This window comes from Erpetoichthys calabaricus, chromosome 7, assembly GCF_900747795.2.
Source record: "Erpetoichthys calabaricus chromosome 7, fErpCal1.3, whole genome shotgun sequence".
NCBI lineage: Eukaryota > Metazoa > Chordata > Cladistia > Polypteriformes > Polypteridae > Erpetoichthys > Erpetoichthys calabaricus.
The window spans coordinates 131,822,561-131,839,188 of record NC_041400.2 but is presented as its reverse complement, the minus strand read 5'-3'; the positions used below and the strand labels follow the sequence as shown (position 1 = coordinate 131,839,188).

Here is a 16,628-nt window from a genome sequence, read left to right as displayed (position 1 = left end):
CAGCAGGTTGGAAAATGGATGGATGGATGGAAGTGGAAGAAAGAGACAATCTGATGTGAATGATTAATTCAAGCTGATGTTGTATATTGGAGTTAAAGCCATTGAAGAAAATTTTGACTGGACAAAGTATCTTCCAAAACAAAGGAAGGTAATATGCAATATTCCAAACCTGCATATGCTCACAGAATTCAGGACTGATATAGGAAAGTCTGCTTTTTTATTGCTTGTTACCAGTTTGCTCTGACAGTCTTATTTCAGTGGTAAAGACAGTCACTGAAAAGCAAATGGCAGACATGTCTATAATAAAATTACAACACAAAATCACCATACTAACTTACCTACTGAATGTCCTCGTACAACATATTTGCATTAGCTTCCTCCAAGGCTTATGGTTCCTTTTCATACAATAGTCCAAATATATGCTATTAGATTCTAAACCTATCCTATGCATGTGTCTTGAGATAAACTAAATAAGGAAATTTCCTAGCTTGTGCCCAATGCTGTCAATATACACATGCCAGCTCCCCATAACCCCAACAGGAAAATTCATATTTAAAAAATGAACGGATAGATTTATGTATAAAATTAATTATTTCCTTTTCTTTTAACTCCATAGTATATATCATCTTATGTCAGATATTTGTTATTTTGTCCAGTAACCAATTTCAAAAACACTGCAGCACTTCATCTGAATTTACATTAAAGGACATCAAGGACAATGGAATAATTCATTCATCCAAAAAGCTTGAGTAGTTAATTTAAAACAACATTTACTTCATGTATTCTGTAAAGACAAAAATTAAACACACACACACCACTTCTGTAAATATATTTGAACCTACTAACACAACATTACTTAACTTTAAACATAAAAAAAATATTTTCTATAAAAATAACACCCCCTCCTTTAACCGTCACCTTATCGTGGTGGAGGGGTTTGCGTGTCCCAATGATCCTAGGAGCTCTGTTGTCCGGGGCTTTATGCCCCTGGTAGGGCCACCCAAGGCAAACTGGTCCTAGGTGAGGGATGAGACAAAGAGCGGTTAACCAAACCTCCTATGAAGAAAAACAATTTTGGACGGCGTTTTCCCTTGCCCGGACGCGGGTCACCGGGGCCCCACTCTGGAGCCAGGCCTGGAGGTGGGGCTCGATGGCGAGCGCCTGGTGGCCGGGCCTGCACCCATGGGGCTCGGCCGGGCACAGCCCGAAGAGGCAACGTGGGTCCCCCTTCCCATGGGCTCACCACCTATGGGAGGGGCCAAGGAGGTCGGGTGCAGTGTGAGTTGGGTGGTGGCCGAAGGCGAGGACCTTGGCGGTCCGATCCTCGGCTACAGAAACTGGCTCTTGGGACGTGGAATGTCACCTCTCTGAAGGGGAAGGAGCCTGAGCTAGTGCGCGAAGTTGAGAGGTTCCGGCTAGATATAGTCGGACTCACCTCGACGCACAGCTTGGACTCTGGAACCAATCTCCTTGAGAGGGGCTGGACTCTCTACCACTCTGGAGTTGCCCCCGGTGAGAGGCGCCGAGCAGGTGTGGGTATACTTATTGCCCCCCAACTTGGAGCCTGTACATTGGGGTTTACCCCGGTGGACGAGAGGGTAGCCTCCCTTTGCCTTCGGGTGGGGGGACGGGTCCTAACTGTTGTTTGTGCGTATGCACCGAACAGCAGTTCGGAGTACCCACCCTTTTTGGAGTCCCTGGAGGGGGTGCTAGAGGGCATACCTTCTGGGGACTCCCTCGTTCTGCTGGGAGACTTCAATGCTCACGTGGGCAATGACAGTGAGACCTGGAAGGGCGTGATTGGGAGGAATGGCCCCCCTGATCTGAACCCGAGCGGTGTTTTGTTATTGGACTTCTGTGCTCGTCACGGATTGTCCATAACGAACACCATGTTCAAGCATAGGGGTGTTCATATGTGCACTTGGCACCAGGACACCCTAGGCCTCAGTTCGATGATCGACTTTGTGGTCGTGTCGTCGGACTTGCGGCCACATGTCTTGGACACTCGGGTGAAGAGAGGGGCGGAGCTGTCAACTGATCACCACCTGGTGGTGAGTTGGCTTCGATGGTGGGGGAGGATGCCGGTCAGGCGTGGTAGGCCCAAACGTGTTGTGAGGGTCTGCTGGGAACGTCTGGCAGAGCCCCCTGTCAGAAGTAGCTTCAACTCCCACCTCCGGCAGAACTTCGACCACATCCCGAGGGAGGTGGGGGACATTGAGTCCGAATGGGCCATGTTCCGTGCCTCTATTGTTGAGGCAGCTGACCGGAGCTGTGGCCGTAAGGTGGTCGGTGCCTTTCGTGGCGGCAATCCCCGAACCCGCTGGTGGACACCGGCGGTGAAGGATGCCATCAAGCTGAAGAAGGAGTCCTACAGGACCCTTTTGTCCTGTGGGACCCCGGAGGCAGCTGATAGGTACCGGCAGGCCAAGCGGAATGCGGCTTTGGTGGTTGCTGAGGCAAAAACTCGGGCGTGGGAGGAGTTTGGGGAGGCCATGGAGAATGACTTTCGGACGGCTTCGAGGAGATTCTGGTCCACCATCCGGCGTCTCAGGAAGGGGAAGCAGTGCAGTGTCAACACTGTATATGGTGGGGATGGTGCGCTGCTGACCTCGACTCGGGACGTTGTGGGTCGGTGGGGGGAATACTTCGAAGACCTCCTCAATCCCATTAACATGCCTTCCAATGAGGAAGCAGAGCCTGGGGACTCAGAGGTGGGCTCCCCCATCTCTGGGACTGAGGTCACCGAGGTGGTCAAAAAACTCCTTGGTGGCAGGGCCCCGGGGGTGGATGAGATACGCCCGGAGTTCCTCAAGGCTCTGGATGTTGTAGGACTGTCTTGGCTGACACGCCTCTGCAACATCGCATGGACATCCGGGACAGTGCCTCTGGATTGGCAGACCGGGGTGGTGGTCCCCCTCTTTAAGAAGGGGGATCGGAGGGTGTGTTCCAACTACAGAGGGATCACACTCCTCAGCCTCCCTGGAAAAGTCTATTCAGGGGTCCTGGAGAGGAGGGTCCGTCGGATAGTCGAGCCTCGGATTCAGGAGGAACAGTGTGGTTTTCGTCCTGGTCGCGGAACAGTGGACCAGCTCTATACCCTTAGCAGGGTCCTGGAGGGTGCATGGGAGTTTGCCCAACCAGTCTACATGTGTTTTGTGGACTTAGAAAAGGCATTCGACCGTGTCCCTCGGGGAATCCTGTGGGGGGTACTCCGAGAGTATGGGGTACCGGCCCCCCTGATAAGGGCTGTTCAGTCCCTGTACGATCGGTGCCAGAGCTTGGTCCGCATTGCCGGCAGTAAGTCGAACCCGTTTCCAGTGAGAGTTGGACTCCGCCAGGGCTGCCCTTTGTCACCGATTCTGTTCATAACTTTTATGGACAGAATTTCTAGGCGCAGCCAGGGTGTTGAGGGGGTCCGGTTTGGTGGGCTCAGGATTGGGTCACTGCTTTTTGCAGATGATGTTGTCCTGTTTGCTTCATCAGGCCGTGATCTTCAGCTCTCTCTGGATCGGTTCGCAGCCGAGTGTGAAGCGGCTGGGATGAGAATCAGCACCTCCAAATCCGAGACCATGGTCCTCAGCCGGAAAAGGGTGGAGTGCCCTCTCAGGGTTGGTAGCGAGATCCTGCCCCAAGTGGAGGAGTTCAAGTATCTCGGGGTCTTGTTCACGAGTGAGGGAAGAATGGAGCGTGAGATCGACAGGCGGATCGGTGCGGCATCCGCAGTAATGCGGGCATTGCATCAGTCTGTCGTGGTGAAAAAGGAGCTGAGCCGCAAGGCGAAGCTCTCAATTTACCAGTCGATCTATGTTCCTACCCTCACCTATGGTCATGAGCTATGGGTAGTGACCGAAAGAACGAGATCGCGAATACAAGCGGCTGAAATGAGTTTCCTCCGCAGGGTGTCTGGGCTTTCCCTTAAAGATAGGGTGAGAAGCTCAGTCATCCGGGAGGGGCTCAGAGTAGAGCCGCTGCTCCTCCGCATCGAGAGGAGTCAGATGAGGTGGCTCGGGCATCTGATCAGGATGCCTCCTGGACGCCTCCCTGGTGAGGTGTTCCGGGCACGTCCAACCGGGAGGAGGCCCCGGGGAAGACCCAGGACACGCTGGAGGGACTATGTCTCTCGACTGGCCTGGGAACGCCTTGGGATTCTCCCGGAAGAGCTAGAAGAAGTGGCCGGGGAGAGGGAAGTCTGGGCATCTCTGCTCAAGCTGCTGCCCCCGCGACCCGACGTCGGATAAGCGGGAGACAATGGATGGATGGATGGATGGATAAAAATAACACAGTAACATTGTACAGTTCTGTCACAAGCAAAATCTGTATTCAGACATGTATTCTGTTACTGTTGTAATACACAGTCTTCTTAACATGCAAGATGCATTTAACACACCTGACGAAGGCTCACTAGCTAAAGCTCTGCATTTCAAACTTTTACTTTTTACAGTGGATTTAATTTTTACTTATTATTCACTCCCTATGTTTAAAAGGATGTTTATGCAGAACTTGTATATTCCATATATAATATACACTTCTATATTCTAAAAATGCCTACTTATAAAACAAGAACAGTTCTGAAGGTTTTCTTGTTACAGATAAAATCCCACTGCGGTGGGCTGGCGCCCTGCCCGGGATTTGTTCCTGCCTTGAACCCTGTGGTGGCTGGAATTGGCTCCAGCAGACCCCCGTGACCCTGTGGTAGGATATAGTGGGTTGGATAATGACTGACTGACATAAAATCCCAATTTCTCAATGAAAGAGTTCAAAAGGTTCACTAATAAATACTCTGCACTGCATGGCTGTAACCAATGTAAAAGATAAACATCATTTACTAGTAGATTTTGCACACTAATTATCAAATGATTCATAAATAAAGATAAAAAATACCAGTTGTCACTGGTAGATCTCTAAAGAAATTACACATGATCTGATCCTAATTCTTTTTTTTCTAAGAGTTTCAGGAAGGAACAGCTGCAATAAATGCAGGAAGTACAGACCATATGTAAAGAACACAGAAATTAATATGTTTTCTCAATGGACTTTCTGCTTTGCAGACGCTGAAGCATTTTCCGACAATACAAGGGACAAATGCAGGTCATGATATCCCTGGAAAGAATGAGAAATGACTTCCTCTGTTTGAGTTCGAAAGGAAAGACTCAGGCGTGCTTAAGAATGGCCTCTGTGACTAGGATAATGATAACACAAAGTGTCAAATTACAGGGGTGGTTTTATATGGTGCCTCCTGTAAGGGAACTCTCATCGGAGGGAAGTAACCCACAAATCAATAGCATGCTGCATGACAACCAGTGCATCTCTGTAAATCATGCTGAAATGGCTCTTTCATTACTTTTCTCCTTTATAAAGCACACAGTATTGAGCAGTAAAAACCTAGATTAAAAAATACAACATTAAGTAACTCTTATAGGTTGCAATGATGCCTATCAAGTATTGGTGAAATAATATACAAAAGCAAAGCATTTACAGTTCTGACAAAGTTATGTAATGTCTTCCTAAATGTTTCCTATGATAGTCATACTGTATAGAAATTAATATGATTTTTTTTAAGCCTCTTACAGATATCAGAGTAAAGAACAATGAAGTTGGCTGTTCTTTTAAAATGCTGAAAAACATTTTCTATATAATCTCTCTCTGCACATTTTTCAGTCGGTGTCCCCCTATAATTGCCTACACCCTGTAAAGGCTTTCCATTAGATTTTGGCAGTGAAGATTCACCTTCATTCAATCACAAGAACATTTTTGAGGTCAAGCACTGATGTTGGGTGATAAACCCTGGCTCATCTTCATCATTCCAAATCTTCCCAAATGTTTGACTGGGCTGAGGTCAAGGCTCTGTGCAGACTAATCAAGTTCATTCACACCAACCTCTGCAAACCATTTTGGCATAAACCTCAATTTAAATAGACGCACTATCATATTGAAACAGGAAAAACCCTTCCACAAACTGTTGCCAAAAACTTAGAATCATACAATCCCTTAGAATGTTACTGAATGCTGCTGGATTAAGACTTCCTTTCACTGGAGTTAAGAGGCCTAGTTCAAACCATGAAAAACATAGGCCCAGTTTATTATTATTCCCCCTCTACCAAACTTTACACTTCGGACTATGTATTCAGGCTGGCAGCATTACCTTGGCAGATGGTGAAGTGTGATTCATCATTCTAGAGAACATGTTTCTACTGTTCCAGAGTCCAATGATGGTGCAGTTTACACTACTCCAGCCAATGCTTGGCAATACACAAAGTGATCTTAGGCTCGTGTGGCTGCTTGGCCACAGAAACTCAGTTCATAAAGCTCCTGTCAAAGTTGCCTACAGAAGCAGTTTGGGACTCAGGAAAGAGATCTGCTACTAAAGACAGATGATTTTATGTACTACATGCTTCAACACTTGGAATATGTGAGCTTGTGTGACCTAACATTTCAAAGCTGAGCTGTTGCTACCCCTAGACATTTCCACTTCACAACCACCACAACACACCACATAGTTTATCACAGTAACACTAGCAGGACAGAAATTTGATAAACTGACTTCATAGAAATGTGGCATCCTATGACAGTGCAACGTTGCAAATCACAGAGCCATTCTGCCGTTGATGTTTAGCAATGTATTTGGCTGAAAACAGTCAAATCCACTAATTTAATGGGCTGTCTACTTTCCTTACTTTCGGCCACCTTATACGCCACACACATATGGGTTTTTATAGTGACCCAGTAAATATCCAGTATTTGCACAGAACCATTTTTCTGTTTGTGCAGGGTAATGAAAAATTTTGATGTATTACTGTTGAATGAATATTATGAAAGTAAAATTATGTATTTTCTTGAAAAGGTTATTCACACACTAATTATTTTTCACAGTAACTCTGTAGAGTATGTGCAGAAAAGAAACATACCCTTTGTAGAAAATGATTCAAATTAACATCAAATCAAAATCAGCAGAGATAGAAATACATAAACAAATAAACAAACAAGGGCGGCACGGTGGCGCAGTGGTAGCGCTGCTGCCTCGCAGTTAGGAGACCCGGGTTCGCTTCCCGGGTCCTCCCTGCGTGGAGTTTGCATGTTCTCCCCGTGTCTGCGTGGGTTTCCTCCAGGCGCTCCGGTTTCCTCCCACAGTCCAAAGACATGCAGGTTAGGTGGATTGGCGATTCTAAATTGGCCCTAGTGTGTGCTTGGTGTGTGGGTGTGTTTGTGTGTGTCCTGTGGTGGATTGGCACCCTGCCTAGGATTGGTTCCTGCCTTGTGCCCTGTGTTGGCTGGGATTGGCTCCAGCAGACCCCCGTGACCCTGTGTTCGGATTCAGCGGGTTGGAAAATGGATGGATGGATAAACAAACAAACAAATACAGAAATAAATAATCAAGCTGTTAATATAGTATTCCTGACAAAATGTTAGAACTCCAACTGTAAACATATTTAAGTGATTTTCAACATCAGTACAATTCTTAGTGATAAAAGCCACCTCAAAAGTTTAGGGGTGACCTTGAGGAAAAAGCAGGGTCACTGTACGTGGAGTACTGTCCTAAGAAGATTATTATAGCAAGGTGGTTATATAAAAAAAATTAAAATAGAAAAAGAAAATGCATATGGCAAGACAGCACCATTCTTATATAGATGAAGTATTTAAATTATGGTATATCAAAAAAGCAAGTCTTAAAACAAACATTTAATAAACAAGCATGAACTGAAGGAAATAAACCGGACAAATCCAATCAATCAATCTACAAACCTCCTTAATCCAATTTGCGGTTGGGGCAAACAAGAAACAGTTCAGGAAAATCTGTACTTGTCTACTGTAATTAATTTGAATATGCCCTATGAGAAAATCAATACATTTACTGTATATTTTTTTAAAAATCCCACTTTAAGAATGACCTTATCACCACTGATTATTACCATGCTTTTTGCACAACACTAATACAATATGGGAAAGGTGCTATATAAATAAAATGTATTATTATTGGTAGTGGCACAGCTCTGATTAGCAGTTGCAGAACTCAAGTGACTATTAATTCTGGGACCACCTATTATAATCATGGTGATCAGATATAAAATGACAAGGAAGGAAGAAAAAGTATTTAAAAAAGGAATAATCTGTTCCCAGTGTTGACATTAATAGGCTATGGAGTGGAATTGTTAGGGAATTTCATGATTGGCCAATGCATACCTGCTAGAGTGAAAAGTCATTCAACAGTGTAGGACACTCAGAAGGCTAATACAAATCTGCACAGAGAAGACTTGTATAGAATGTTGAGATTTATAAAAAGGGCAAATATAGTCTCTATCATGCTGCTTAAACAAAGTAGCAAATATGACATTCAACTATTATGTCTAGCCTCATTTAACAATAAAGGCAGATACTCACAGACAAGTAACTTGATCATCTGAATGTAATCTGAATGAAACAGAGGAATGTAATACTTAACAAGTAATTAGCTACCAAACTTGAATGATTTTTCCAAGCTCTTAAATGTGTTTACTTAAAAGAGACTTTTAAAGGTATTCCATGGCTAAATATTTATAATGTGAAGAATGTGCCAGGGTGCAAATTTTTAGGAGACAAACCACACCAAAATACCATTCAAAAAACAATAATTAAAGCTCATCTTGTTACTTTACTGTCACAATAAAGCAAAACCTTTAACAGAATGTTTTCTTTAATTAAGTGTGGAATTGTTTTTTTGTTGTTAACTTAAGGATTAAATCTACACGTCTCAGTAATACATAGACTAGATGTTTACAAGCTCCACTGAAGATTAAATTAGTACGGATATAAATGAAAACAACATATGATATATTTATTGTAGAAGGTTTGTATTCTAAGTGTAATGGCATAAAAATCTTAAGTCTTTTTTTTCCATTTTATTTCTTAGGTTCTTTTAGTCTCTTGGCTTAATGCTTAATGCCCACATTATCGAACACCAGAGTACCAAATGTCCTTGCCTCTGTGCTGTGGTGTAGAATATAAAGTAATGACGCGGCTTTTTAAGCTTGGCATTAGTTCAAAAAAGTACTATCCACTAATTGAAAAAAAAATATGACAGCTAGATACAAGTGACCTTAAATGCATATTACAAAACGACAGGACAAAGGGTTAGTCTATTGACAATAACACCCATAAAGGCAATGAAAGCATCATTATGAGTGCACTGTTTATTCATACATGATTTGGCAAGGATGTAATATTTAAACTACTCCAAACATCTTCCTTCTTAGTTATTCCTTATAGTGGCTGCAGATATTCTATAAAAGTGCCCCATTCATTCATTAATTGTATAATATTTGTAGATTCTCCTACCTGTAATAACATGTAGTCTGACTGTGGCCCTGTCTTTTCCATGTTGATTGAAAGCTTCACATATGTACTCCCCATCATGTGACGCCGTTACTTTTCTGATCTGAATTTCAGACGCCATCTTACTATAGAAAACAAGCACAATATAAAAAAAACATTCATTATTTTCGAAAGACTTGTGCTAAAGGGACAGTGATATCAAAACCCTCTATGTTTTACAGAGTAGCATACAAGCTCATCCTTCTCCAAATGCATGTTTTGAACTATACAAAATTGATTAGAGTTTCTTTCAACTTGCACTTTTTAAAGCTTATAATACTGTTCTTGTGAGGTTGTTTAAGTTTAATCTTTATCCATGAATGTTTTAATAGTGAGATATACAATTTTATTAAATAGTGCTCACATAAAATGTGAATAAAGTAAAATTTCTTAATTAACACAGAAGAATTAAAATTAAATTTAAACAAACCTTTAAAATCAACATGTGGTTGTAACACCTAGATATGTAAACTGATGTAAAGAAGTGAAAGGGAAATGTTCAAATGCTTCAGATTCAAATAGTTTGAAGATGTTTTTGGTATAGGCTAGGTGAGGGTATGTTAGTGTTTTTCCTTATTTTCTGTTAACAAATTCAAAAAAGTTGTGATTTTAAAAAAATATGATTTTTTTAGTACAAGATCCTGTAGAATTCAGCCATTATATGGTAATTAAAACACTTTATATTGAATAGTTCAGATTATGCATATAAAGCACACATTATTAGTATACAGGGATGTTTTGTGTTGATGTCCATACTATAGAATTTAACAGATCTTGAGTTTACTGCACAAATAAATGTTTCATGACTCAAGTATAAGTCCAGATAGAATTAGAGTTAGTCAGAGGGCAGCCTTCTTAAGTACATCATAGGGCAGTTAAAAGAAAGTAAATTTTGATACTCTTTGCACAAACTGAGGGCAGGGATAAAAAGTTTTGGGAAAGGGAGAGAAGGGGAATATTGTCTGGCAGCATTGCATCAATGACTCACTGAGAAAGCAGAACAGGAAATGTTTAGTTGCAAGTGGCAAATGCCATTAGGAAAATGCTTGTATACTTACTTTCGTCTTTCCTTGATCTTCATATTTCTAACCTTTTCATCCAATTGCTTTCCATCTTTGTACCAAGCAAATTTCGGCTTTCCCACACTGGCTTCACATTTCAAAACAGCCTTTTTTCCTTCTTCTATTTTTACATTTTTGATTTTCTTTAACTTCGGGGGCACTATTGGACAAGGACAAAATAGAAAAAAGGACATGCAAACAGTTGAGTTAATTTCTGTGAATTACCACCAGCTGTATTCATGTTTCAGATACTGAAGAACATCAGTTCATTTTCACTAGAGCCCAGTCTTGAATGTTAAACACAACCCATATTACATTTTAACACGTCTATTAAGGAGTAGAGTATAATGAATATTGGCCAATTTATTTTATTTCATTCTAGATATATAAAAGAAAAATAATGTGTGTGTGGTTCCATTATGAAGCCTGCTTTCCTGTTCTGAAAGCTCAATTTAACTCCAATGCTAACATCATCTTCGCAATGTAAACCTGCTTATGGGGAAATGTTTTCCAATGCTCTTATTAATCAAGGCTTGTATGCTCTTCTCTTATCTGTTGAATTCTCCGAAATTCCAATTTTTTAAAGTTTTACCTATTCTTTAACCACAAATAATTATATCCAAATATGTAATACACTCCCATAACGATTATAATTATTCTATGTATTAATATATTTGCTATGTAGTCCCGTTTATACTTTACATTATTATTCACAATTTTCCACTCATTTATGCTTAAATACTTTTTATAGCAAGGCTGTTTTTTTCAGAATATATCACATAAATTAAGTATCATAAAATTGTTTAAAAGTATGTAAAGTGAAAACTATTTTACAGAACTACCAGGAACTTAGTATACTTCTTCAAAAGTGTTAGCAGCAGTTTCTGACTTCTGTTAAAAATACCTCTATATTAGGGCATTCTAGGTACGTACCCAGGGGCTTGTGATTTTAAGGGGCCTTTTTTTTTTTTTACAAATAACCCCCCTCCCGTAAATCATCACGGTATCCAGTAAATGATTCACTATCTGTGTGCCAAAATGACTAAGGGGGACCACCCCCCCTTCCTAACCCAGATCAAAAAACAAGAGTGAGAAATGTTGTGCTACAATAAATGACCCGGTGTCCATGTGGTGCATTGTTAAAAGTAAGATCAACTGCCAGTTAAGGAGTTTAGTGTTCCAGGGTTCTATGGGGGGTCTTAATATGACTTTACTCTACCTTTACCTGTACATGTGATCAAATAACAATGTTTGACAAAGTACACTCAGCACCTGTAACACCTCTGCCAAATGCCACCCGTCTTCCTGAGTGACTTATGGAATATGTATTATTGCTGATTGCATGGCTTGGAAGCAACACTATGCAAGTATAACTTAAGTGTAATTAATAATAAGGATGATTTTGTTAGCTATTTTAAAATTAAAAGAAAAGAAAAAGTAAACATCTGCACACTTCACTGGTTAGATGGTTTTCAGCTATACCTCTATCAGTGCTGATTAAATCTAGGTAATCACTGGATTTGCTTAAAACAAAACAAAACTAAAACACACACACACACATTTTGAGTTCATACTTTGAATTGGTATATTTATTATCATACTGTCAAGCTGACTAAAGTGGCAATTATCATTTTTACTTTATATAATTCTAAGCAGGAACATCAGCTGAAATTACCTACACTACTTTAAAAATCAGGCTTAAATCAAAATTAGGAAACACTGCAGCTAATAAATCAAGAACCTAAGATGCATCAGCATTAAAAACTACCATAAAAGAGTAAAGAGCAAAGTAAATAATCTAAACTCACCTTATGCAATATGAAACTGGAAAATTATTGCAACATTTGGGACCTGCTTTTAATATTAAGTAACACCAGCAATCAATCGTTATTTGAAAACGTTATCTCCTAACCTTGTCATTACTTTGATTGTTGGTTCAGTAGCATAATGTACTGTAATGTAACATACAAATATTTCACAAAGCAAACAAATGTAAAATTTCTATCTGCTGAAAACAAATATGCAATAAAATACAGTTCTGTTTTACTCTGCTCTACAGTTAATAAAAATTCTAAAACTCTACTGTTGCCAATGTCAAAACACACAAGAGTTAAAGTAGTATTGGGATAAGCAACATTTATTTGGCCTGGTCTGGGAATGTCTATAATACAGCTTTGGAGCTGGTATATAGAAAGTCCTAGTATTAGATATGTGATGAAAACTGCAAAAGATTAGACACAACAAATTGAAACAAGTTCTTTAAGCATTATCTTTGCACCTATAATACCTACTGTACATATGTGCATTTAGTGGCATCCCTAAGTACTGGGATAGTGAAGGTGCCATTTTTTCCTTATATAAGTGAACAATACGGATTTAAATAAATATGAGGGAACAAATATGAAACATTAAGTTTTATTGCTGGAAATTTTCAAGCAAATAGTTTACAATAATGCTCCCTGCCCCTATTTTACATGACAGTAAGTATTGGGATAGGAAAAGGTGAAATTTCTACTTTTTAATTCTTACTCAATCAGTTCTGATTTGAAGTGAAGATATATAAGGTAAAACAATAAAAGGTTTTGTCCAGTAGCCACTTGTTCATGTGAATTCGTTTGGGTTGGAAAACGTCTTTGTCTGGGAGTGCTCCCTACTTCTGCAAATATTCACATACATCAGCATCAAAGTAGGATAATGCTTTACATAACTTTCAGGAGGTTTTTCATAGAGGATTTAATTTCATAACTGTACCACCTTCCTCTGCGAAACTGGACTGTATCATGTTTATCATTTTGTGCTTAATGTTTTGTTGGATTACTTTTGTATCTGTAATATTAATCTGCTTTGTCATTTACTACCATAAATATACACATAAATTACAGTTTTAATTTTATAAAAAGTTAACAGCTCACTAACGAAGCGCTGGACTTTGCCTGAGGGACACCACACATCTTTGGCTTGGCAGCCAGTCTTAAACAGTAGATTTGAATTTCTACAGTGATCTTCTGTCTAGCATTTCTCAAAACTTTTTGTATCTTATTTACTGCAATAAACTTAGAATATACAGTAATCATAAGCCCAAAATATATTAGCGGATTTTTGCACTAGCAGGGGCCCTGCCCCCCTTACCCCAGTAAATCGCAAAGGGATTAGTGTACATACCTATAAAATACTGACCCCAGATGGAAGTGGGAATAGATGCAAAAAAGGAAGGAAAAGAATATATTATTGCCACATATGCACATCAGTGGAAAACCTTCTGGGCTCATCTAAGGTGTAAAATACCCCACGATGAGAGAGAGTGCAGTCACTAATGGTACCATTTCTTTTCTACCCCACAGCACCGATAAGATGGCCCTTGAGGGCAACTGACCCTGCCCTTTCTTTTCAGAAAGTTATAAAAACCTGATGCCCCTGAAAGGTGATGTCTCCTTTGGAACAGGACTTACAAGAGGATGTAGCTCCACAATCTAGAGCTGCTTTTGTAATCTAACCCTTTGAAAAGATAAGAAGCCCGTTTGTGTTTGGTTTATACTTTGCACCCTTTTGTGCATGTTCTGTTTACAACTGCCAATAGGATTAAAAAGGAGCAACCCGGCTGGTACCCCAATACTTCTCTGGACTAATCCTGTGTTTTTTCTATTCGTCCACAATATACATACAGTACATATACAGTACTTATACTATACCGGCTATTCAAAATGAAAGAGCAGATTTAAAAAATTTATTTCAGACTGTATAAGACAGAAACACATTCCGCACATTACTGGATAGAGGAAAGTTCAAAGTTTAAAAGCCTGCCTAAAAGTACCAGTGAATGCCACCGAGCACAGTTTGTAATTTATAGTAAAATGGCGACAACATCACAAGAGAAATCATTTTGTGTGCTACAATTTGAGAAGTGTGAGTCCATTGTTCAAGTGCAGCTAAAAGAATTCCAACGACATTCAACAAACAGCCGCCTCGTCATAAGCAAATTTATGAGTGGCATAAAAAATTCGTAGAAGAAGGTTGCATATGCAAACGTAAAAGCACTGGTCGTCCACGCATGTCTAATCGAAATGTTGAGCGTATCTGAGGTATGTTTAACGGAGCTCTAGGAAATCCACATCACGGGCAGGCATTGAACTTGGAATTCCTCAAACCACGGTATGGCGTGTACTTAGACAGCGTCTGCCTTACAAGTTGCAATTACTGCAGGCATTGCATCATGACGTCCATAAAAAAGGTTTGAATTTTGCACTGAACTTCTGGAGGATATGGAAGAGGACAATTTTCCTGAATTACTCATTTTTTTCGGAAGAATCAACTTTCCATCTCTCTGGTAAGGTTAATAGCCACAATGTTAGAATTTGGGGGTATGAAAATCCTTGCATAGTCGTCGAACACGAAAAAGACTCACCGAAGACAAATGTGTTCTGTGCTATTTCTGCAAACAAAGTTTAGGACCCTTCTTTTTTGAGGAGCAAACTGTGACTGGATTTTCATACCTGGACATGCTACAAAACGGGTTGTTTCCCCAAATTCAAGAAGATTCGAATGACTTCATTTTCATGCAAGATGGCGCCCTGCCTCATTTCCACTTGGAGGGCCATCATTACCTGAATGACACCATTCCAGGACATTGGATTGGAAGAGGTGGACAAAAAGATCTTGCTCATCATCTATGGCCTCCCAGGTCTCTAGACCTTACCCACTGCGATTTTTATCTATGGGGTACATTAAAGAAAGAGTGTTTGTTCCATCTGTGCCCACTAATCTTCAAGATTTGCAACATTGAATTGAGGAAGCTGTGAATTCAGTAACTAGGGACCACTTACCCAAGCAACAGCGCTGTAAGCCTGCTGTTGCCCTGCCCTGGCAACGGACAAACAATCTTCCACAGTCGTGGCAATTGCAGTTCGGGACGCACTTCAGCGTGTCATTCCCGTTGGGTGGGGGGTATCCCAAAAGAGTTCAGAAACCTCACAATATGAAGAAGAAGAAAAGGTTGATTTGGCTTCTGATTGATAATTGTGCTGCTCACAACATGCTTCCACATTTAGATAATGTTTGCGTTGAATTCCTCCCACCTAAATTGCACAGCAGTGCTTCAAGCATTGGATTTGGGCATCACTCGCACCCTGAAAGTGCATTATCACAAGGAAATGCCGAGAAAAACTCATCAGCATAACTTGTATACAGAAGGAGATTAAAATTAATGCGAAAGAAGCTATTGAAATGATTGCAAATGCCTGCCTGAACGCAAGTTAAAGAAAGCACTACAGTGACAAATACAGAATCTCATTACTACGAAATTTTCATTACAATGAAATATTTTTTAGGTCCCTGGCAGTTCATTGTAATGGAATTTTACCTGTAGTTTGTTTGAAATAAATTTTTGAAATCTGCTCTTTCGTTTTGAATAGCCCTGTATATACATATGTCTGCCAGCTCTTTCTTATTGCTTATATGTTTCATGTAACACTGAGTGTGCACACAAGCGGCAACCTGCTACAGAAGCTCAGTTTATTTAAAGAGCTTCTGTAAAAAGCCAAATTTCCCTGGGGACAAATTAAGTTCTATTATCATTATCATTAAAGAGCTGCAACTATGTAGTGTTGGACTTAGCCTTGGGTTTTTTGTTTATTCACCTTTAGAATACTGTACTTATAGCCTAGACCATGACAAAAAAAGGAAAAAAACAGCTTAAAAAAGGATGCTAGAATTTTAACTTTTCAAACTGTATTCATAATTTTGTTAATTGATAACCATTATATTGTTTACCTTGCACTATAATGGATTATGAGAAATTAAATGGGGATGAAGTTCAAACAAATGGCTGCAGGTCTAAAATGAAGAAATCACTTGAAAGGCACCACTTCCCCCATAAGTAAGTTTAAAATAGGTACATCCATAATATTAGAATGGATGGAAAGTAGACTATATTGGTCCGTTTTCTTAAAGGAGATTAGAGAACGCGGTCAGGCTCATAATGACTGACCATGTTCTAAGATACATCACTCTGGCATAAAGGATGTGCATGAACACATGAAGCAGAAGGATGAATTGTCATGTTTTTCCAGCAGCATCAGCCAGATTGGTTTTACGGATTCTGATCAGGAGAACAATGGAGAGGGTCACTGACAAAGCCAGATTAAATAACAGTTTACAGTTTATAACCTAAAAAGGACAAAGCAAAGAATAGAAGATCAACCCATGAACAGTGCAGAGATGGACATA

The 16,628-nt window shown here is 40.4% G+C and overlaps 1 protein-coding gene across 3 annotated transcripts in view; it reads right to left on the bottom strand.

Moving 5' to 3' along the window:
- nrg1 (neuregulin 1) overlaps window positions 1-16,628 on the bottom strand; it is a 169,151-nt gene that overhangs the window by 117,435 nt on the left and 35,088 nt on the right. For all 3 annotated transcript variants that reach the window (XM_051929582.1, XM_028805397.2, XM_051929583.1), the window contains exons 2-3: window positions 10,404-10,566; window positions 9,310-9,431 (exon numbers count right to left, since the gene is read on the bottom strand). In XM_051929582.1, the coding sequence (XP_051785542.1) occupies window positions 9,310-9,431; window positions 10,404-10,566 (285 nt within the window). The remainder of the gene's footprint in view (window positions 1-9,309; window positions 9,432-10,403; window positions 10,567-16,628) is intronic.